We start from the raw sequence: 23488 nt of genomic DNA, 5'->3' as shown, positions 1-23488 counted from the left end.
CACATGTCACCATCACAGGCACCCCACGGCACCACCACAGCAGTGTGACCCAGTGACGGTGACATTGCTGTGCCACCCCATGCTAGCGCCACAGCGGTGTGCCGCAGAGGCACTGACGCGGCTGTGCCACCCCGTTATTGCCACCGCTGCCGCCCCGCTGTCACCCCCGGCACGGCCCCCGCCGGCCCCGGCCCCCGGCGCTGGGCCCGCCCCTGCCCCGCCCGCGGCCGCCTCCGGCCCCGCCCCGCGCCCCTCCCGGCTCCCGTCCGGCCGCGGCCATGGCGGAGCCTGGTGGGGGCCGCTCCGTCACCGTCAGCGACGTCCAGCAGCTGGTGCGGCGCAAGGACGAGATCGAGGCGCAGATCAAGGCGTGCTACGAGCTGCTGGAGGGGGTCAGTGCCCGGGCAGGGCCGGGCAGGGCCGGGCCGGGCCGGGCAGGGCCGGGGGGCGCCGTGCGGGCCCGCGGGCCCGGCCCCCTCCCAACCGCCGCCTCTTCCCTCACAGCAAAAGGGCGTCGGGATGCACGAGCCGCTGGTGGACGCCGAGGGCTTCCCCCGCGCAGACATCGACCTGTACCAAGTGCGCACCGCCCGGCACAACATCATCTGTGAGCGGGGAACGGGAACCGGGCGGGGGCGCCCTTCCCGGGGCCGCGGGGCCGGGTCGCGCCCCCATCCCGCGGGATGAGCCAGCGAAACCGGGATGTGCGGGAGAAACCCGGCCTCTGCCCGGGGACAGGCACCGCGTAACAGCGGTGACACCGCTTAAGTCTCTCAAACTCCCATCTCCTCGTTGTAATTCCTCAGAACCGGAGCCCAGGGCTGCGCTGAGCCGGTTTCCCAGTGGTTCTGCTCAGCGCTCGGAGCTGCCGCCTGGGCTGAGTCAGTAAAATGCCTTTGTCCGCGTGTTACTGCAGCGGCACTGAAATTCTGCCTCTGCTGTGGAGCCATTTGGGATCTGCGAAACACAATAAAGCTTTGCTGTGCTGTTTGTGGAACAAAATTTGGGTAGGAAACAGCTCGGCATTTATTTCATCCCAGGGTTTCCCAGTGCCCTGACTTTCAGGATGGGTTTTTCTCTTCATACATGACAGCAGATGACTTAATGAAAAGAGGACTTGAGCTGCTCACTAAGTTCTAAAGGATCATAGGCCTCCCAGTCCTGCTGCCTTTGCATGTTTACCAAAATTTGTAGGGTGGTTTTCTCTGTGTCTGACTTTTACTGATAAACATCTGCTGGGCTGGCACCAGGCCCCAGCAGATAGACCAGCAGAGGTTCTTGCTGAGATCAGAGACAGCCAGGGCACTGCTCTGCATGGCTGCAGAGGGGAGCAGGTGCTGAGAGTCCTTTGGGGGAATCCTTTACAGCTTCCCATGTGCTCATGGTGTCACCCACAGGTTTGCAGAATGATCACAAGGCCCTGATGAAGCAGGTGGAGGAAGCTCTACACAAGCTGCACGCCCGGGAGAAGGAGAAACACGCCAAGGATGAGGCGGAGGCCTTGGCTGAGGCCATGAGCCAGAACCAGAGCCTGCCCCAGGCCTTTGCCAAAGTGAACGCCGTGACCCCAGGCTCTCCTGCCAGCATCTCGGTATGTCAGGCACAGCTTGTGGGGAAGGCTTTGTCTGGAGCCAGACAGCTCATGGCTTCCTCTGTCTCTTGTTAGTAAGTGGGAATAAGTTGGGGGCTTGATTAGGGTGTCACCCCCTCTCTTTAGTCACGCTGGGATGTGCTGTGAATGGGCTGGTCACAGTACAGGGATGAGATGGGTGTTCTCTGAGCTGTATCCTGGCACCACACAGCTCCTCCCACACCCCACTGACCGTTCCAGCCTCAGGATTTCTCTTCCCATGAAACAGAACAGAGGAATGAACACTTACCTCTCCCTATGGCCTTTGAGAGGCTGTAGTGATGGTCACTTGCCTGAGTGTGAGAAGTGTTGTAGCACATCTCTCTCCTTGTGGCTGGGTGAAGGGTGATGCTCCTGTGTTATTACCTGTGATGTTACTTGTCTTTGGAGAATGCAGGTGCTCATCTCTCTTCTATCTCTGTCCAGGGACTTCAAGTTGATGATGAGATTGTGGAGTTTGGATCTGTCAATGTAAACAACTTCCAAAACCTGCAGAACATCGCCACGGTGGTGCAGCACAGTGAGGGGGTGAGCTTATTTCTGCATGACTGCATTCTCTTGCCTGTCTCTGTTAGCCACAGCTTTTTCTATGGAACTTTGATCTCTGGAATCATAATTTCCATGTCAGAAACAGTGTCAGATTCAGTCTATGCTGTTGTAGCCTTGTTCTCTCACAGCACTGAGCTATTTGCTCATGAATGGAAGAGCTGAGGAGTGTGTGCTCTTTGCTGTGAGCATCACTGTTGTTTGTTCTCCCCAGGGACTCCCTGCAGCAGCATTGCTCTGCCAGCCTCATGGACTGGCCAGAGAAGCTGCCACAGCTTCTCTGTGGTTGATGGTGGAAGTGGGGGATCTCCTGGAGATGACTTCACACAAAACACTCCCTTCTTTCAGTTATAGTCACCAGAATGGGAATGGGCACTGCTGCAGAACAGCTCCTTGGGCTTAATGTTCTTCTGGTGTTTCAGCAAAAGAAGGCAGAGAGTTGACTTGGTGATGGAAAAGTGAATTTATTTTTTATTTTACCTCTCTTTCAGAGACCTCTGAGTGTGACTGTGATCCGCAGTGGTAGAAGGGTGCACGTGGGGCTGACTCCGAAGCGCTGGGCTGGGAAGGGTCTCCTGGGGTGAGCTGCTGTTTTACTTGCTGGAAGGGAAGAGGCTTTCACCAGCTCAGGGCACGTTTCCTGAGCAGGGCCAGCCCTGGGCTATGTCAATGCCCACTGTGGGCACCAGGGAGCTGGAGGCTGCTGGTTCTGCACAGGGATAAGGGAATTGAGTTCCATCAAACTCAAAAAATTGAGTTCCATGAACACAGGGAGAAAGGTCTCAGGGGCTGGTTTGTCTGGTAGAGGAAACCAGTGGAGAAGGGTTATGGTCTGATCTATCCCATGTCAGATCTTCTGTGCCTGTTTGAGAAAGGACGTTTAATATTTCCTTCTACCTTCTTCTTTTTCAGCTGCAATATCATTCCCTTACAAAGATGACCATGGCCTGGAGAACAATAAAGCTGAAGCTTGTGCGTGCTTTCTGGACTCTGATCTGGTTTGAAAACTTCCCTACGTGTTGTTGCTGTGGCCTCTGGTGCGTGGAGGGTTCTGGCAGAGCAGGGCCTGCCTGCAGTTCAGAATTGCATTGGTTGTCAGGAGGAACCTGCAGAGCTGCAAGATGTGGCTTCTCATCTCTTCCACCTTGTATCAGTTTAGAATAAGGCTCTAGAGAGACCCAAACCTCACTTGATACAACCTCCAAAGAGCTTGAAATGCTCTTATTTGGTGATAACAGAACATTCCTTTTTTCTCCCCCTTTAAAACTCCTCACTGAATATCATGTAATACATGCTAAAAAGTCCTAGAGCACTTTTTGATGCCTGTCACAGTAGATGACAGACAAGAGATATGCATCTTCCCCACGTTGCCATAACTTTTAAAGTCACTGAACATACTGAAAGGATTTTTGGAATGCCCAGTTATTTTAAGACAACGAGGTAAGGAATAGGGGTTATAATTCTGCTTTTGGAACTTCTAGTAGTTTATGTAGTCATGATAAAAGCACTCCTAATCTGTCTTCTCTCTCTTTTTTCTTTTAATTTTTAAAAAATTTGTTTATTTGCGGGAGTTGATTTTGGGGTGTTTTCCTGGTTCCAGCCAGGACAGGGTTTACATTTTGTTCCTCCCATTCCCAGGAGCAGTGGGGGGAGTGGTGGGTGGCACATGGTCTGGGGTGTTTTCAGTGGGAACAGTAAACTGGGGAATACCATTCCTAAACCACCAAAGGTGCATAAACTGAGGGGATTCCGGGAATGACTGGTTTGTTTGTTCAAAGCTTATTTCTAGTTGAACTTCAAAATAGTCTCCCAAAACAATAAAACTGAGTATTGCCTCTCTCTGCTCTTGTAGTCATTATTTGGGGCAGCCTCTCCGGGTCAGGGAGATAATAGGAGCTGGTAACAAATCTCGTTTCTGCTCCCAGCAGGGTGTGAGGCTCTTTCTGGGCAGAAGGAAAAACAAATTAAATTTAGAAATGGTTATTATTTGAGCTTAACAGCAAGGGTGAGGTCAACAGCTGGGAGCGTTTGGAGCTGATTATCTGCAGGGGTGAAGTGAGAGCTTGGAGTGATCCTTGGGAGTGGGTTTGCTGTGCAAGGGCCGTCCTGGCAGAGAGCTGGGGACCGTGGGGGACTGCCAGGGGATGGGGGATGATTTTTCTCGCTTTGATTCCGCTTGTGCTGCTCAGGGAAGCCATTGGAGCAGAGCAGCCTACAACTCCTTGTGGGGGGCATCGGGTAAAGATTCTTAAGCCCAGGACGATATCCTGGGGAACAAGGGCTCCAGCCATGCCAAGAGGGGCTTTGTCGCAGCCATGAGCGGGATTTAGGTTTGGGCAGGGTGAAAGGCTGAGGGTTCACTCCTCCGGGAAGGAACGGAGCGGCGGGGGGGTCAACGCTGCCTCTTTCTGGCAGCCGGTGGAGATGAGGAGGGTCCTCCCCTCTCTCCCGGCGTTTCCCGGTGCAGATGAGGAGGGTTCCTCCCCTCTCTCCCGGCGTTTCCCGGTGCAGATGAGGAGGGTTCCTCCCCCTCTCCCGGCGTTTCCCGGTGCAGCCGGTGGCGCAGCCGGTGCTGCCGGTGCTGCCGGTGCGGCCGTTGCCTGGGAACGGCGGTCGCAGAGGCAAAGAGACGCGGAGATCGCTGTGTCGGTGAGCGGGGAGGGTCTCCGGGAGGGTCCCTCGGGACAGCAGGAGGCACCGAAGTCTGGAGAGGTTCCCAGGAGGGGTGTTGGGAACGGCTCCGTGTGAGCGCGGTGAGACCCGGCGACCGCGGCGGTTCCCAAGCGGCCGTTCCCGAGCTCCCGTCCCGCCTGCCGGGGCCCTGGGAGGGTTTTTCCCAGGGCCTCCTTCCCCTCCCGTGAAAGTTTTCTGTGCACAAGGTTTCGGTGTTGGCTCAAATGCAGACCCGTGAAGCCGGAGATGAACCAGCTGCCGCCCAGGAGCAACTCTGTGCTTACAGGGACTGTGGCAAAACCCCCATCCAAAGGGAAATTTCCATGCCCAGCGCGGTGTGCGGGCAGACAAGGGAGGGAGTCTGCGCTCAGGCTGGAATAACCCGGGCAGTACTGGGCTTGCTTGTGCTCAGTGCGGGAGTGTTACTGGAGCTGAGAAGAGGCTCTGGGACCCATTTCCCAGCTTCACAGGTGCCCTTTCCTCCTGCTGTGCCCAATTCCAGGTCGTTGTGCAGCCAAATCTGGGAGAGTGTGTGTGTTTCAGAGCATCTCCACACCCCAGCTCCCTGGGAGGAGGGCAGAGGTGTGGATGGATGGTCCCTGTGAAGTCACGCTGGAGTAACCCACTGAGGGAAGAGCAGCACTAAGCAGCGAACCCAAGGAGATGTTCCAGGACAGACAGATGGCTCAGGAGATGGAGGTGGGGGCTGTACCATGGAAAGTCCTGTTTGAGACAGGGTCTGGGGCAGATCCTAGTGGAAACAGAGCCCCCAGGATCTGAGACATGCTGGGGTTCATTCCCAGTAGCCACAGGGCGGTCCCCATCCAGACCAGCCCAGGAGCCAGCATTCACCAAAACCTCTCTCCCTTTTCTAGGATCCCCTTGCTGCTGCCAGGGAGAAGGAAGGAGCACCAGAGGATACTGGAGAACCACCGATGTGTCCCCCATCATCTCCTTTAGGTATGGGGATCTCAGACACCCTGCCCAGTACCTGGGCTGGGAGCCAGGGCACCCTGGGGGAAGGCAGTGCTGGGACATCATGCCTGGAGGGTGCTGGACCCCCTGAACCAGCCCCAGCACTGTCTGAGACCAAGGGAGCCATTTCCAGCCCTCTCTCAGGCTACAGGGAGCAGCACACGCAGCATAAAGGCTTTGCCAGCTTGGTGTGGGCGGCCATGCCGGGGATGCTGTTCCGGAAGAACAGGGACAGCAGCCTTCACCCCCTTGTGAGTACCAACGGGCACAGTGCCACCAGGATGGTCCACACTGCACCTGGCGTGCCTGCCCCGCTCTCTTCCACCACTCCACAGACCTCGTTTGCCTTTTTTGTCCTGGCTGCTGAGAGCTGCCATTTCCCTGCAGAACCTGTCCTGGGTGTTTGGCTACAACAGCAGCCTGGCCGTGCACAGCCTGATGGACGGGGAGGACCGGGTGCTCCTGTATGTCTCCTCCCACATAGTGGTCATCCATGACATCCTGGGGAACAAGCAGTACCACCTGCAGGTCTGGCACACAGCCAAGCATCTCCCTCCTCCTCCCCTTCTCCTGAACCCCCTCCCTCCATCTTTTTTTCTGGTGCCCTGTGCTTACGGGGCACCTATAACCAAACCCAGAGGCAGCCCAAACAAAAGGTATGGACAAAACAGCCCCAGGTTTGCAGCCTGCAAGGCATTTTGCTGCTTCCCTCCCCCAGGGCCACACAAATGTCATCTCTTGCCTGTGTGTGAGTGAAGACAAACGCTGGGTCGCGACCGCCGACCGAGGGCCAGACGCTCTGATCATTGTGTGGGACTCCTACTCCGGGTAAGCTCCCAGGAACCTCCTCTTTGGAAACCCCCTGTGTCCAGTAAATCACTCAGGACTGATTCCAGCCTCAGCTGAGAGTAAAATGAGAGAACACAGGGACAGACTAAAAAGCAGCAAAGGAACCAAAACCAAAACCAAGGCCTTCATGATCCTCATATCACCCATACCCATGAGACACTGAGATGGGGCTGAGCTCTCCCAGACTAAGTACATCACATCTTCATGATGTGATGGAGATCCCTGGTGAGTTGTTTCCCAGTGCCATTTACTTAGGAGGAAGGGATGGAGGGGACATTGAGCACCACCAGCCTGTGGCAGCACCAGTGTTTGCAGCCTCCCTCCCTCCATCTCTCCTTCCACACAGACCAGGGTGGGTGGGTTGTGCCACAGACTTTGCCAAGTGACTGCCTTGAACCCCCTGTGCTGCCAGGAGCACCCATGGGGTCTCTGCTCCGTAGGGTACCCGTGCGCACCATCTTCGAGAGTCATCCGGAGGACGGGGTCTGTGCCATTGCCATTTCCCAGGATGCCAAGTATTTGGTGACCATTAGTGCTGGTACTGTGCAGGTGAAGAGAATATCTCCTCTTCCATAGCTTTGCAGGATATAGACCTGGAAGTTTTTCGCAGTGCAGCACAGGGGAGGTGGGAATTTGGATGGGGAGAGCAGGAGAGAGGGGAGGGGGTTTGCAGAGTGATGGCTTGTTTTTGCTGAGCCATTAGAAGATAGACCTGGATTTCATTAAAATGAATGCTGCAGAGTTGAGAAAATGGATCTTAATTTGTTATAAAAGCTTCTGACTTCATCACTTTCATCTAAGCAATTTCTAGCATTATTTCCTGAAATTAAGCTTTCTGCTGCCAGGCTGTGCCGGGTTTTACCCTGCTCCAGTCTTTTAGGCCACACCATCCCCTGCAGTGGGTGGGGAATGGGACTCACCTGGCTCCCCCAACCTCCCAGAAAGCCACAAGTGTTCCTTGGATTTTTCTTCCCTTCTCTTCTAGAAAGTTTGTGTTTGGAGATGGACTTTGCCCACAGAGAAACCCATGTGCAGCACAGAGCTGAAGCCTGAGTTTGGGCATCAGGTGAGTGACCATGGCTGAGGAGGGCGGAGGGGCTGGACCAGGCAGCCCCATCCTCACCTGCTCCCCCCTGTGCCCCCATGTCCCCATTCAGCATGGGGCTGCTGGTGGGTGCCAGCTGGGGGTGGGAGGCAGGATCACACCCCATCCCTGGAGCACCCGGATGCAGCAGAGCATCCCAAGGGGTTATCCCTGTTCCTCTGATACCTGACAGGCACAGGGTGCCCTCTGTTTTCAGTTCAGTGCAGCTGGTGAGGTGGTTCTGGATAAAAGCAGTTGTTCTGCATGGAAGAATAAGCAGAAAGCAGTGCTCAGCTTGGTGCTAATGTGATTCTCACCTTTGAATTTCAGGATTATGTCATTTTTAACCCTCAGAATCCCCAGGAGTTTGTCAGCAACAGCAAAACCCAGGTGATATTTTACCTGTGGGTAAGTAGGGACACGGGAAGTCATGTTTCGGGTGCTAGAAAGGAGGTGACGGGGAAACTCTGGGGCCAGGTGTCTGTCCACAACTTGGGTCACACATTGCAGATCTGTCCCTGCCCTCGCCCCCATCCCCCTACCCTGCTCCCTGCCCTTGCCAGATCTCAAAGTGGTCTGGGCAGAGTATCACCCTCCCTCCACTCCCACACTGGTGAGGCCCAGCTGCTGCAGCAGGGATGCTCTTCACCTCTCCCACTCCTGCTTTCCCATGGGCCTTGTGCCATTCAGCAGCTTTTGGAAGAGAAGCAGGCGGAAGGAGAGGATGTTTCATGCTCTCTGGAAGATCTTGGAGCCTTTCTGCCCCAGGAGCCCTGCTTTGGTCACCACAGTGTGGGGCCAGTGCCCAGATGGTGGGGAGGGAACACGCTGGCACTGCAGAGCTCGATTCCAAAATCCTTGTCCTGGATGTTTTCTCTGCTTTCCCCAGGATGATGCAGGTTTGCAGTACAGGGCACCATTCCTGAGCAACCAGGTGAGCACAGCAGGGAGGGACCACAGTATGTTACCCTCTTGGCTTTCCTGCTTGCAGCAGCACTGTCCCTCCCCATCCCCTCAAGCAAAAACGGTGGCCATGTCCCCAGCTTGTCCCCCTTGGACAGGGACAAGCCTGTTGGGTTGCCTGAGCTGAGGTCAAGCAGGGCTCTCTCTCCAAGGTGCCCCGCTGCACTTTCTCCGGAGGCTCTTGTCCTCTTGTCCTGCTGTGGGGCAGGGAGGGAATGTCATGAGGACCAAGCAGAAACCTCTCTGCTGGAGAAGGGCAGAGCCAGCTCTGGGATGAAAACACGGCCTGGCTGCTGTCTCCACAGACCTTCAAGTGCCTGGTGGGACAGTTCAGCCAGTCAGTTTTCCATTTTAACAACGCCCAAGCTCTGACGGGCACCTCAGCCGGGAAGCTGGTGGTGTGGGACATGGACAATCCCCGCACTCTCCCCGAGGAACTGCCAGCCAAACCCCACGGAATAACAGCCACCAAAGTGGTGTCAATGCAGAAGGAGAGTCTTACCGTGCTCAAAGTGTTGGAGAGGTAACGGGGCAGCCCTTTTCCGTAGCTGTAGTCCTTGGGTACCTCAGCTGTAGTAGTGGCAGAAAAAATGTTGGAGTTTTAAGTCACTTGGCAGCATGGTCACTCATGCAGGAAAGTGCTGCTGGTTTATGAGTAATTTTCCAGCAATGGATTTGGCTGGGGGTGGAAACAAGGTTGAAAAGTCGTGGTGATGAGATGCCAGCTCTGCTGGGGTAGCTCAGACAGTGGCTCAGCCTCCTGGCCGCTACCGGCAGAGGGAGCAGACAGCCACCAAACGCCGCCACAGCCTCGGAGACACGGCAGGGACACGGCAGGGTCACAGCAGAGCTGCTGGTTTCTGCACAGCCCCGGCTTTCTCCTGAACAACTGTGCAGGGCTCTGCTCATGTGCTTGTGCAGAGAAGTGGGGAAGAGATTTGCTTCCGCCTAAGGATGCCCTTCAACAAATATCTGGGAGTTGTCAGTCAGTGTGTTGGTTAAGAACTTCCCCTTCCTTGCAGCTGTGTAGTCACAGGTGATGTGAAAGGACAGGTTAAATTCTATGATGGGCAGCTGCGGCTCCTCACCATCTACAGCCATGACAAAGTGGGTCCCATCCGGTCCATCTCGTTCTCCACAATCCTTCGTGATCCTCCTGGTGCCTCCCCAGACAGCAGCAAGCCCTTTCTCACCAGGTGAGTGTCTCTTTACGAACCCAGCTCTTCTGTGTTTGCCTTGCAGCTCCAAACTGGGGAGGAGGTCAGTGAGAGCTGCTCCATGAGCTTCTGCCTGGTCTGGAGCAGGTTTCAACCCTGTGCTCAGGCTTCTGGGCAGGACAGGGAGGGAGTGTGGGCGGGCTCCATCACATCCCAGATTCTGAGCTTGAGGTGATGCCTTGGCGCAGACATGGCGTTAGTGCAGGGACGGCAATGATCAGCTTCTCTGTCACGTACCCGGCACACCAGGCAGTACTAATGCTGAGCCTCCAGCTCTCACTGGGCCCCTTAATCCCCCCCTTAAGCCCCTCCCAGGGATGGCTATATCCAGTTGGATTTTATCATGGCTTGGCAAGCTAACTGGGGCCATGGCGCCAGCGCAGGGCTGTACCACACTGACCGGTCACCAGCTCCTCTCTGTCCCTCTGCGTGACGTAGCTGTGCCTGTGAGGATTTATAGGGAGTCTGCAGGCCAGATGAAGCTGTTGTGTGTCTCCATCCAGCCTGCAAACCATATGTCTGTCACTCCTGTTACAGCTTTCCTGGCAACGTCTGTTCTTAGGCACACGTGTTTTCCAATGAGCCATGTGGGACAGATTCTTTTCCAGCCTGGAGCAGTGTCCTGGAGGATGGTTTGGTTTCCCTGTTGGTCTCTGTTGTCTCATGCCTCTTCCTGGGTCACTGCTGTAGCTCCTGCCACTTGTAGCTGCTCTGGGCAGCACAAAAGGCAGAAAACCAAAGGGGAGGGCCTGAGCTCATCCCAGAGGGTGGTGAGATTAGGAATGGCTGGAGAGCCCAGCTAAGGCACGCAAGAGGTGCAGAGTCCATCAGTGCCTGGGCCAGATGTGCATAAACTGGTGGCCGTGATGGAACAGCTGGCAAAGAAGCTGTGCTTCCCCACTTGTGTCTGTCTGTGCAGCTCCTAGACTCAGCCTGGAGAAGGCTCCAAGGAGACCTTACAGCACCTTCCAGTTCCTCAAGGGCTCCAAAACAGCTGGAGAGGGACTTTGGACAAGGGTATGGAGTGAGAGGACAAGGGGAGAATGGCTTAAAATTGACAGGGCAGGGTTAGATGGAATATAGGAAGAAATTCCTCACTGTGAGAATGGTGATGTCCTGGCACAGGTTGCCCAGAAAAGCTGTGGATGCCCCATGCCTAGAATTGTTCAAGGCCAGGTTGGACAGGGCTTGGAATAACCTGGTCTAGTGGAAGGTGTTGAAACAAGATGATCTTTGAGGTTCCTTTCTCCTCAAACCAGTCTGGGATTTCTGTGTGATCCTCTCTTGTCCCTTTTCCTGGGTCCAGACTCTCTATCAGGCAGACTGAAACTATACACGTTTGTGCTGTAATGTGAATAATTACCCAGCTGTCCACACATCACCAGTCACCCAGTGAAACCTCTCTGCCGTGCTGGTCAGCGTGGCTGAGTGAACAGACAGGGACTGAAACTGCCCTCCGACCTTGGCCATGGCAGCGCAGTCAACCTGGAGCCACTGACAATGGTGGTGTGGAGACACGTGAAAAGCCCATTCAGAGTATCTCCAATTGCTCATTTGTCTATCTCACACACCAGTGACTTGCAAATGGCAGGAGCTCCCCAGATGTCATTCATCTTCTGGCTTGCCCAGCCTAGTAGAAAATGGAACTGACTCCAGTGTCTTCCCATGGCCATTTCCCAGGTCATGAATACAAAGTGCCACTTGCCTTCCAGGTCAAGGAGCGTTTGCATATTGTGTATCACAAAATACAAGTGATTGTCCAACTAACTTGCCAAAAAGAGACTGATGTGTAATATAGCTTGGAGGGACATGAGCCAGTTGGTCTGATTCATCGAATTCTGTTTCTCTCACACTAAACAGGAACTTTATCCTTTCAACCTCTGATGCAACCATGTTCCATGTTGCAACAGACAGCACAAACTTTGAAAGAATCATGAAAGAGGTGAAGAAAGCTGTGAATGCCATTGCCTGCCACCCGCAGGAGCCACTCGTGGCTGCGGGGAGTCACTGTGGGCTGCTGAAGGTGTGGGACTACAAGGAGACCCAGTACCTCGTTAGCAGGATATTCACTGAGGCTGGCATCCAGTGCTTATCTTATGACCCTGAAGGTATCGAAGCCCTGTCACCTCCCCACGTGCCAAGCACTGGCTTTCCTGTGAGGAGTGATGGTGTTGTGAGACGTTTCTGATCTGCTTTCCAGGTTATTTGCTGGCTGCTGGTTTTACTGATGGAAGCGTTTACATCCTTGATGCAATTTCCCTTCAGTCCATCTGCGAAAAATTCCAGTTCTCGCAAGGTCCTGTGACTCACATCAGCTTCTCTTACGATTCCAAGTACCTCGCAACTGCTGTAAGCTTGTTTTTTCCGCTCGGTGATTTACATGCGCTGTTCCTGGGGCAGCTTTGGGAGGGACTGGGAATTGCCGGCCATCCTGCAAGGCACAGAGTGAGCGGGGCAGAGAGCTGTCCCTCCCCTGGGGCTTGGTGACTCTGAAATGCAGAGTGAGCAAGGCAGAGAGTTGTTCCTCCCCTGGGGCTTCCTGACTCCGAAGTGCTTTTCCTGGCTTGAAGACTCACTCTGTAAAAACGTCACCAGTCACAGTGGCTCCGCAGACCCGCTGCTGGCAGCGCCCCGTTCCTAACTTTAGTGACAAATCCTAGCTCTGCATCCATCTGTAGAAAGGGCTGGAGCAGGGATTTCCTTCTGGCTGGTGCTCTGCGAGAGGGCTGCTCCCTCGATCCCATGTCTCGATATAGAAGTGTAGAGGCAGCTTGAAGCAGTTTGACTCAGAGGTTGTAGCAACTGGTGCTGATCTCTACAAAGAAAAAGATTCCCCTTCCCTGCACATGTGCCAGAGCACAGCAGTGGGAAGCATCTTCCTTGTGATTTCTAGGGAATCACAGAAATTCATTTACTGCCCTTTTTCTACATGAGCATGGCAGGGAGTGGCTCAGATGCTCCCACCAGGTTGAGGATTTCTGTGGTGCTCTCTTGAGAGCAGCTGCCCAAATGGGTCCAGCCCAGTGCTTTATCCTGGCAGTGACTCCAAACATCCTGGTGGGACTCCAGAACAGAAAGGGCCAGGCTAAGCCTAGAGGGGACACACCAAGTAACCCACTGCCAGCCAGGGGATGTGTGCGGGGATCGTGGCTCATTGACCTTTGTGCTGTTGTTGCAGGATGAGAATCATTCAGTGACTGTTTACAAGAGAGTCCTGCAGAATGGGAGCAGATGCTGGGAACACCTGGCAGGGCTGGACTCCCACTACAAACCCATCCGGAGCATCCTCTTTGGGGTCCACTCGGACAGCAACGAGCCCAGGCTCCTGAGCCTCGGGGAGGACCGGCAGCTGGTGGGTTGATGTGAAAGTTTAAAGGACAGAGATGATTTGTGGTTAAAGGGGTGGGGCTGGACAAGGCCATCAGAGGAGACTCCGTGTTTGGTTCCTTGGCTCCCAACTCTCTCCTCACCAGTTCCATTGCTGGGGGTTGTTTCTCAGACTGGTCTCGGCACTGAGGCTCTCCTATTGTGGCTTCTCCAGGAGATGCAAACCCAGTGATTCCACAAGGTCAAGGGTGCTGGCAGACCACAGGGGAGTTGCTGTGTTTCCTTGTCTTTCCTCCAGGTTGAATATGACCTGAACAGCAGCATCAAGGACCACTTGGTGGTCACACACAGGGACAGGCTGGAGCAGGCTGCGGTGCCCCTGTGCTTGGCCTGGTACCCACAGCTCAGCACCGAGTCCTTTTTCCTCACTGCCAACAGCTGCTACAAAATGAAGCTCTACAATGTGACAACCAAAATGTGCAGGTAGAGGATTGATTCAGGCCTGCCATTGCCTGGGAACCTCCTCCTGATCCTTGGTCTAATAACCACCATACTCCCACCCATGAGCATGGGATTGTCCATCTGTGATGCAGATCTTGGGAAGGCTCTAGTAAATCTAGAGCCTTCAGGTCACTCCACTCTTATGCCCATTCTGCTGTTCACTGATGTGTCATTTAGCAAGGTTGTGGCTGCAGCTGGGTCTTGGTCTGCTCAGCATGTTGGACTTGAGATGCAGCAGTTAGACATCAGATAAAGAGACAGGAGTTCACATGAGCAAAGCATAATAATCCCTGAGCACTAAATTAATTTCTGAGCCCCAGTGTAGTTCCTTCTAGCCAGGGACCCTGTCCTATCCTGTTCTCTCAGCCTCAGCACAAAGCCTCTGCACACCTCCCATATCTACCCATCCTCACACACAACAGCTGTTCAGAGGGGAAAAATGTTTTGGGTGGCCTAGAGTGGATAAATATGTTGTTTGCCTTTAGAAAGACCGTTTTGGGACCAATCTATGGCTCCCCCTTGGAGAAGATACAAATCCTCCCTAGGACAAGCTCTGCGGACCCCCAGCAACACTACCTGGTGTACATTACAAAGGACAAGGTATGGAGCCCCAGCTGCCCAGATGTACAAGAGCCCCCACTTGCAGAGCTGGTGGTCCCTTGGGAATTTCACTGGAGATGAAACCACATGTAGGCTGGTCCTGCCTGAGAGCTGAGAGAACTCCTGGGGAAGAGGATGTGGCATTGCCCCAATGGGACCCCCAGCCCTCCCAGACTCCCTCTTCCCTTCCAGGTGGGCTTGCAGATTCTGCCTGTCGATGGCAACCCCCACAAGTCCTCAGCCTTCATTTGCCACCCAGACGGTGCCTCTGACTTTGCCACCTCCCATGACGGGCGTTACATCTTTACAGCCGGGGGGAAGGAGCGCACTTTTATGAAATGGAAGGTCAACCTACCGTGAGTTATGGCAGGAAAGGGAAAGGAATCTTGTTAATGCTTTCCACAGCTGCTTGGTCAACCCACTGGGCCCCAAGCAGCTCTGTGGGGTGGCAGCTGAAACAGGAGGGGAACGGTCTGGGAAATGGTGCCCAAATGGTAAGAAGTTGGGCAGAGGATTTTGTGGCCCCTGTGGCCTGGCCAGCATGATGGGAGATTGTCAAGGTTAGGCAGGGACCAGAAGAGCAGCACTGGCTGCTGCAGGAGGAGCACACAGGGCAGCTGCTGATACAAAACTGTCTGCTCTCCAAATGGGATAGGAATTTGCTGGGAAATCCCCCCTGCATTTGAAGACTGGATTTAGGACAAGCCACCTTAATCCTATAAAGCTTTGCTTACATGAATAAATGGCCTGCAGTAAATGGGGTGGCTGGAAGAGTGGAGGCTGCTTTAACAAAGGAGGATCTCCAGGCTCTGGCCCAGAGCAGCAGCGATGAATCCTGCCAGGTTTCTTACGCCATCCTCTGCAGGTTTCCCTCTGCCAGATCCCTTGGGCAGTGGTGCCAGATGTGCTCCCACGTGGCAGGGGGGTAACACAGCAGAGGCAGGATAGATATACTGGTTTCTTGGCACATCAAGGACCAAAGCTGCTCGTTGGAATACATTTGTGGGGCAGAGGCTCTTCCCTCACGGCTGCAGGTGCCCGGTAGGTACATTTGTACATAGAGAGGGAGCAAGGCAGCTGTGAATGGCATGAAGGCTTCCAGCCCAGCATGGAACCACTTCACACTTCAGGGACTGGGAAGGGAGCTTAGTACATGGCAGAGTTAGGATAGTGTGGCATGGTCTCCCTCAGTTTGTGTTGGTTTGGTTTTCTCTTTTTCAAATCCTGTGCAACACCCTCCTAGCACAGAGCACTCTGTCTCCTGGTTTCTGGGAAATAACTCCATGGGAGCTGGCTTTTAGCCCTTGCTCCTATGTTTGCCTTACCTGGGAAACACCACTGCCCCTCACCTTCCTAGGACCAAGATTTTGTGGTTAAGACCCCGCTGGTCCTGCAAGGAAAACATTTTGCAGGTACCATTCGCTCTGAGGAAAGCCCAAGGGGTGCCAAGCCAGCTCACCTTCATGTGCCAGAACAAAGGAAACCTGGGTGGGAAAGCAACGGGTTTATTTATTTTCTTTTCCACTTTGTGTGGCTTAAACAGTCGGGGGTCAGGATAAGCGACATTTTAAGGAAGGCAATAGAATATAAATGATCCTTCTTTATAATGGTTGGCCAGAGTCCAGGCAACACTGAATTTCTATGTAATTTGTTTTTGGAGCGAAGTTCTTGATGAGCTAATTATCATTTTATTGCTGCTTCTGGCATCTTGTGCATCTCCACTGTGTTTAATACCCAAATAACTTAATTATGAAAAAAGCATGAAGCTTGCAAAAAAAACCCCATGGAAGCAGCACTACAGAGGTGTGTGTGAAAGCTGCAGCCTTGCTGCCAGGCATGGGGTATTATATGGCAGTGCTATGCCATGATTGCACTGCCAGGCTTGGTTTCTTATTATATCTGCACAAGCCAAAGGGATTCTTTTGGCTCCAACTGCCTATGAAATTGAAACAAAGAGGTGGCTACTCAGGCGCTTTCAGTTTAATGCAAACTGCACCTGTGACTCCGTTGCCCGCCACGGCAGAGGAAGTCGGGTAATGGATTGCACTGAGTTATTGGGGAAAAAATGTGTTAGATCAAGGAACAGGGAGTTGTGTGGTTTATTGCAAACACCAAGTCCCAGCCTTCTCTGCATGTTCAAAATGCTGATCTAGCTAATTCATCTCTCTCAATGTCTCTATAAGGAAGCAGAAAAGCCAAATGCCAGACACCAAGTTCAAGTCCATGGAAAAGCTCCTGGCTCCAAGCCCTGTACTCATTCCACTCAACAAGAGGACCATTCAGTAATAATTAATTCCCACACTGTGCTATTGTATGTAAAACCTGGGTATGAAATATGCTGTAGAAGTGCAGCTGATGATAAAATAGCACAGGGTTCAAGGCAGTGCTTTTCTTTCCTGAATTCTCAGGCCCAGGGATTTTATTTATTGAAAGTGTCTGTGAACGACTAGAAAGGGAACCGTGAAGGCTCTCCTCACATGAACCCTTCCTGTACCTTCTTTTCTCCACTTCTGCCAGTGCCTTGGATGCTGCTGCTTTCCTGGGTGGGGAGGACTTGATCCCATTCTACAACCTCCTGAATGGTGGCAGAGAAGGGGAATTCTTCAGGGTAATTATGCTCACCGTGAATGCTGTCTGGCCACATCTGGCTGGAGTTTAATTTATACAGGCCTGACATTTCTTTATGTTTTGTCCAACTCGCCTTTAACAGCAATCTCATTGATATGCCTGTTAGTAAACCCTAAAAGGAGCCTTATCTTCCCTGCCTGTTGGTAACTGAAATTTGCAGTGTTTGTTTGAATCCCTGGCAGGAACTGGAGGACTATTTTTACTACGTACAGCTGTGCAGCCAAGGTATCGATACAATGGAGAAGAGACAGGTGTCAACACATATTCCCTTGGAGGAAATTCCTTCTGTAATGAGAGCAATAGGATTTTATCCATCAGAGGAAGAGGTTGGTCAGCTGTTTTTATTGTTTTTAAAAGAAGAAAAAGCAAGACTGACTGCACCTCCCAAGTGTTCTAAGGGCCAGATTCTGACCATTGCTGTGCTGGACGGCTCTAGAATGTATTTATTGGCTTTCAGTGTATTTTATCTGATCTGCATAAATATAGTAGTAGTCAGAATCTGGCAGCAAATTCCTCAAAATTTTCCTTGCTAGCAAGCTGGGCAACTGCAGGGAAGGCTGAACAAACCTGGAGCCTGACAGCTCATAGTTGTTCAACAGGGCAACCTCAGGGTCAAAATTTTACAGCAGAGAGAACTGATTTAATAAGGGTGCTGCTTCTTCCCCTTTGTGTGGCTGTTTCTCCAAGGCAGTTTGTATGTATACAAACCTCATTTGGTAATGTGTAACCTGGCATTACTGAATCTGAAGCAAGGAGATTTGAATAACGGCCTCTGAGCCCCAGCTCCAGCCTGTCACCGCAGGAGGGGTTCTCCCGAGGGCAGCGGTGCATCACTGCGCTCCCTCGGTCTTTCCGTGGGGGAGGCTGTGTTCATCTCTGCCATGGCACAGGAACCCACAGGCTGCTGAGGCAGTGCTGTGAGTTTGTGCCATCCCATCTACCCAAGGATGCTCCGCTGCGAGAGCCAGATGGAAGGCAGGACCTTCGCCACAGCCGCCAGCAAACTGACTCACTTTGGAGCCCCCACAACCAGCAAATGTTTGTCTGAGCTGGGGCTGCTTTGCCCTGGTGTCAAGTTGAGGTGTTATCTCCTCATATTGTGTTAGATCTTTTCCTTGGGTTATTGCATTTTTGCATCTTGGGGACACAGAGAACATATTCCCTTGGGAAATGTCTCTGGAAGAATAACTGATAATGTCCCAAACTTCCCCAAATTAAAATATAAACAGCATTTCAGGCATGGAAACAGAGGTGCTGAGCTGTTGTGAAACCAGGCAACCTAAAATCAGTAATAAATCCAGAGAGAAGGTTCATCTCTCTCTCTCTCTCTCGTGTTTTAATAAAAGAAAAGCAGGAGGGAGAAAAGGCAGCTTGGGCTGACTAGAAAAGCTTTTGGGAATTGGTGTTTTTCTTTTGTAGTTCAGTGGGGTTGATATAAAACCTAATCCCAGATCAGCCAGAGCCGAGTGAAAATGACATTCACTACAGGAAAAATATAAGGCTGAGATTTCCCTCTTCCCCGGGCTTCATTCAGTGGAAAAACTTGTGACACCAGGACAAAGGCCCAAGGCTGAATGCAAAGTCCTCCCTGGGGAGATCTTGCATCAGCTTCCCTTCCCGGGGAGCAGCACGCTTGGTACGTGTTGGCACGGGGAATTCTCCCAGTGTTTCTCTGTGCCCGTGTATCTCTGAAGGGGCTGCGAGTACAATGAAGGCATGGAGCAGATGCTGCCTTTTGGACACACATCTGCACAGCTGCCAACTGGACTGACTCACAGCACCAGAGTTCAGGAAAACCACTGGTATCTAGCACAGCCAGTGCTTGCCTGTTTGTCTGAGAGGAGAGTAAGTGATCCAGCAGTGCAGGGTGTCAGCCCCACTGAGCACATTTCAGATTTGGCTTGTGCAGCACCAGAACCACCCCAGACACAGGTCAGAGCAGGGGAAGATAAGATTTCTAATGCCAGCCAGGGTGTGCAGCCTGGTTCTGTCGGGACCCTCATGTGTGTGCTCCAAGAGCAAGGATGGTGTGTTTACTGGTTTGTGGTTTGCCTGCCCACTGTCCCAGAGCGGAGACACAGCTGTGCCAAAGGTGCCGGTAACAGCTGCAGGGTCACTGAGTGCCTGTCACAAGAGAGGAAATCCAAAATGACTGTCTTATGTGTAACCCCCATTTTAACTTACTACTGTCCTGTCAGCAGGTGTGTAACTGTTTGCCATGCCCACTCTCAGCTGCTGAGTGCAGCTTCCTACTGGGATGTGGTCATGGCACCCATGGCACCAACACATGCGCGGTTAGGGGACATTGGCATTCACGGGATCGGAAACTGGCCCAACGCTCTTCAAAATAAAACATGTAACAATCTGCCTTGTCTTGATCTTTAGATTGAAGAAATGATAAATGAGGTAAAATTCAGCAAGTATGCGGATACTGGAGAACAAGTGATAAAAATCAATTTAGGGGATTTTATCAAACTTTACATAAATCATCGACCTGCACTTGGCTTGTCAATGAAAACCATACAACGAGCATTTCAGGTTCTTGGTTACGATAATGAGAAGGGAGACAAAGTTATTGACACAGGAGACTTCCTGTCACTGCTTCAGTGCAGAGGTGAGTTATTTTGTTTCTAATATCAGTTTTATGCTTGCTAGTTCTGCCTGCAATTTCAGAACTTTTTTACTGTAGCAAGAAATTATTATAGAACGATAGCCTGGTAACCAGGGCAGGCGTGAGGACCCATCTGCCTTAAGATTTTAAATTGAATAATCACATGTCTTGTCCCAGCTGTGCTTCTTTTACTGCTCTGGAAATCTCTCCTGGCCTGAGGTATCTTGGCTGTTAAATGATAAGTACGGATCTTGGCAAAATGTATCTTTCTCCCAGTGTGCCCTTATCTGAATTGCTGTTCTCTCTTCCAGTCACACAGGCTCTGGAAAAGTAGTATAAAATTGATAAAAGGGAGACAAGAGAGGAGGGATGAAATTGGTCCTGGGCTGAATCTGTGTGAAAGACTGGATGGTTTAGTTGAGCTGAATCAGGGAGAACACTGTAAATGTGGGTGTTCATATGCTTGTGCCAGTGCCATAGAGTGTTAATAACAAACTTCTGTTGTCTTACTTCTGGTGTAAAAGCGCAGCTGAGCATTAAAACAGGTAAAGGGAAATGCTGGTTTACTGATGTACTTGTCAGTACATCACCTGGCAAGACTCCTTGCCACAAAGATCCTTGGAAACCAAGGATTCAACCAGTGTGAGAAAGGTTAGCTATTTATACAGATGGTGTGAACATCCATAAATAGGTACATCAGATAGAACAGTTTCATAACAGATCTATAACCTCATGCTCCAGGGCATGAGCCAACCACTAATCGGGAACAAGTGCTATGTCCATGTTATTTCAAGATACTAAATCAAGACTTTTCTCCACCTTCCTCTTTCTGGCCTGCATGAAAATGGCTACATGGACTGTGATCTGTGCCAGGAATTCTCCAGTGGGAATAGAAGCTCAAGCCCCTGCAACTGCAATGTATCTTAAAGAGCTGTCTGCATCAGAATTTCTCCCTTTGACTGACATTTTTTCCCAAAATGCCATAGGGAAGAGCAATTTTCCTTAGGATCAACGTTTTCCTGCATTGGGATCACGTGTTTTGGTTGGCAATGTGTGTATCTCAGAGAAGCCAGATCCTCCTTTGAACTGTCCTGTTTAATTCATGCACTTTGTAATTTGAATTGCTTTTGAGTTTTTGTGCTCTCAACCCCATAACCCACGGGCTGGGGTTGCTCTGTTGTGTACAGGGGAGCAGATGACAGAGGACGAGCTGGCTGAATGTCTGATCACCTTGCTGGGCAGGAGACCCAGGGAAGGAGGATCTGAACCGGACACCTGTGATCCCACAGGTACGGGATTAGCATTCCACACAGCACAGAAGCAGGATTGTTTCAACTCCCAGATGGAATAATTTAAATTTCAAACCCATTTACCCTGTTAGGCCAAGAGCTGTCAAAACTGCTCAGATGGGATTGCAAAAATAGTCACAGAGCTACAGACTGTCCTTCATCCACGCAGCAATTACATGGGTGTATCTAAAAATAAATGGACAATGAACTATAACTGGGGCCTGACAAGATTACATTGCTGTTTATCTGCTGGCTGGAACTGAAATTAGAAACACACAGGGAAATCCCAGTGCTGATTTTACCCAGGACGCAGTGCCCATTGTAACAGAGCTGTTGGTAACGACTGCATTTGTCTGCAATTTATGTCCCAGTCTACACCAGTCTGGAACAGCAAATTATAGCATTGATTTGAGCCAAGCGGCTGTATTTAATTGCCCATTGTAACTGGAACTGCATTTTTGTACAGTTCATGTCCCAGTCCCCACCAGTTTGGAACAGCATCTGTTTAGGGTCACTGGCAATGGGCCGCATGCAGCAAAGGTGCCGCTCCCGAAGGGAGCTGCCTGGTGCTGCAAAGCAACTTGGAAATCCCTGGATCCCTCAGGATCCTAAATCACATCAAATCGACCAAGTGTAAAAGTTGTCTCGTGACTCCTCTGAGGCAGGGACCTGCTGCAAGGTGAGACACACAGGTTTAATCCCTGATATAAACACACAAAGTATCAAGCTAGTAAACCATCACTTTGTCATGATCCCTTCGTACATCTTTAAAAACATTTCATTCACTTCTTGCTGCTTATAAATTTTACTGGAAAGCCATTTTTACGTTGCTTCTCTGTGTCTTGTGTTGTTGTTACTGCTCTACAGGTGCAGCAGCTTTGACTGAAGAAATTCCAGCAGAAATCACAACAGAGGTATTTGTTGCAGACATTCTTAGCTTACCTATTGCTAAACCAGAGAAAAAGAACAGAAGGAAAGAGAACAAGCTTTGATCTACAGAGACTCAGAATCATAGCAACCACAAGATTTTCTGTCTGTTCCTACTTTCCAGGATCCTCTCCTCGAATATCTGCAAAATTTATGGCTTGTGTTTATTATAAAGTAAAGGTCACATAGTTGCATTTCAGTCAAACTCTAGAATAAGTCCCCAGTTTGGCACATGCCACAAACCTGTAATTTCATGCCTATCTAGGGAAACACTGGGGTGGCTGGAAAGAATGAAGCAGGTGGCCACTCCAACCTTGGCTGGAACCTTCCTAGAAGTCATTTCAGGTGGGTTTATGTCAGATGCAGTCTATTTTCATTATGTTAGGACAGTATTCATTTGTGAAACCTGACAGCAAAAGAGCAGTGTAAGAGTACTGTATTGATTAAATACATTGATAAATGCTTTGACAGGTTAGAATGGATTTGTAATTATAAATCCAATGGACCTCGGTAAAGAAAGCAATGCTGTGGTGTACATTACAACCACGCTTCTCTTTTGGCCTTTAAACTGACTTTTTCTTTCTGAAAGTAGTAATTCCAATTAGCAGTGTAATACCAATGGGACGGCATCGCACTGTGTGTGTATAAACAGCATAATGAGACTGATACAAGTTGCCGTAGAAAGATCAGTGAAGTGCTGTTGAACAGCTCCCTTCTTTACATCATCCTCGGCATCAATTTGAATAATAATGTAGGCCCTTAAGAAGCGTTCCTTTCAGAAGCAATGTTTTTTAAACAGAGATCGCTGTTGTGTACTCAGAGCATCTGTGATTGTACAATTAGCAGGAGCAGCAAGGTGTGCATTAGGGAGAAGTTAATGAAGGAGTCCAGCAGTACCACACCAGAGCTCGCAGGTCTGTGACAAATTTCCTGCAGAGCATCACCTCCCATGTAACTCATTTACCCTTTATGTTCGTGTACTGCCATGGATCTCTGTCGGAGCTGAGCCTCCACTGCTCAAAAGCAGCCCAATTCCATGGATATTACTGGAATTATTTAAAGCAGCTGAGAAACTTTATAAGCACTGGGGGGAAAAAAATCAAACTCTGCTAATTATGCTTCCTGTTAAACAGGGGACTACATTGCCCATTCCTGTGTTCAAGGTCTGTCACAGCAACTGGTGCAAAGGTGGCAGGGGTCTCTGTCGCCGCCCTGCACAAAAACCCGTATTTTCTCTATATGTAAAGTGCTTTGAGGTTTTTAAAATCCCTGGATTTTAGGACTGGAGTTTGCTTTGTGGTAAAGTGTAACTGTGCTCTTGATGCTGCTAGACTGCACTGGTTTATCACAGAATCACGAGAATCAATTTGGTTGGAGAAAATCTTTGGGATCCTCGAGTCCAACCCTTGACCGGTCAGCACCTTCTCACCTAGACCATAGCACTAAGTGCCACATCCAGTCCTTCCCTGAAAGGGAGGTGATTCCACCACCTCCCTGGGCAGCTCTTGACAGCCCTTTAGACTTGAGGCGAGCTGAAATCGGACAAACTTTTTAGTTCTAGGGTAACTTACGGGCTGAGCTTGGTGGAAGTGGGGAAAGAACGTTGTCTTGTGCCCGCTCCAGCGAACACTCGAGGAAAACCAGCGACGGGAACTCTGGAAGCCCCCG

General features: G+C 51.3%; 2 protein-coding genes and 1 long non-coding RNA gene across 6 annotated transcripts; 2 read left to right on the top strand and 1 right to left on the bottom strand.

Annotated features, from left to right (window-relative positions):
- Positions 1–244: 244 nt before the first annotated feature.
- PSMD9 (proteasome 26S subunit, non-ATPase 9) lies at positions 245–4016 on the top strand. Its single transcript, XM_032127911.1, has 6 exons — positions 245–392; positions 505–607; positions 1398–1591; positions 2057–2158; positions 2668–2756; positions 3089–4016. Exons 1-6 carry the CDS (start codon positions 279–281, stop codon positions 3114–3116), a joined length of 630 nt encoding a protein of 209 aa, XP_031983802.1. The 5' UTR covers positions 245–278; the 3' UTR covers positions 3117–4016.
- On the bottom strand, positions 3063–9749 carry LOC116452960. The gene is made up of 2 exons (XR_004243639.1): positions 9223–9749; positions 3063–4119 (listed from the first exon to the last, which is right to left on the bottom strand). It is a non-coding gene; the product is annotated as an uncharacterized LOC116452960 (long non-coding RNA).
- WDR66 (WD repeat domain 66) lies at positions 4720–22288 on the top strand. 4 transcript variants are annotated; one of them, XM_032127906.1, is made up of 23 exons: positions 4720–4825; positions 5352–5548; positions 5725–5809; positions 5969–6075; positions 6212–6352; positions 6543–6652; positions 7114–7222; positions 7659–7739; positions 8088–8165; positions 8647–8691; positions 9026–9243; positions 9743–9916; positions 11798–12045; positions 12138–12286; positions 13116–13289; positions 13563–13747; positions 14251–14365; positions 14558–14721; positions 16883–16973; positions 17176–17319; positions 19379–19607; positions 20792–20893; positions 21761–22288. In XM_032127906.1, the coding sequence occupies exons 2-23, from the start codon at positions 5513–5515 to the stop codon at positions 21883–21885; spliced, it is 2910 nt and encodes a 969-aa protein (XP_031983797.1). In that variant the 5' UTR covers positions 4720–4825; positions 5352–5512; the 3' UTR covers positions 21886–22288. The 4 variants fall into 4 exon arrangements, with proteins under 4 accessions (XP_031983797.1, XP_031983799.1, XP_031983798.1 ...); XM_032127907.1 differs by having other exon boundaries at positions 4722–5548; positions 9818–9916; XM_032127905.1 differs by having other exon boundaries at positions 4722–5548.
- Positions 22289–23488: the final 1200 nt, after the last annotated feature.

Source organism: Corvus moneduloides, chromosome 18 (genome assembly GCF_009650955.1).
Source record: "Corvus moneduloides isolate bCorMon1 chromosome 18, bCorMon1.pri, whole genome shotgun sequence".
NCBI classification, from domain to species: Eukaryota; Metazoa; Chordata; class Aves; order Passeriformes; family Corvidae; genus Corvus; species Corvus moneduloides.
Note: the sequence above shows the minus strand (reverse complement) of the source record. Positions and strands in the feature narration are given on the sequence as shown.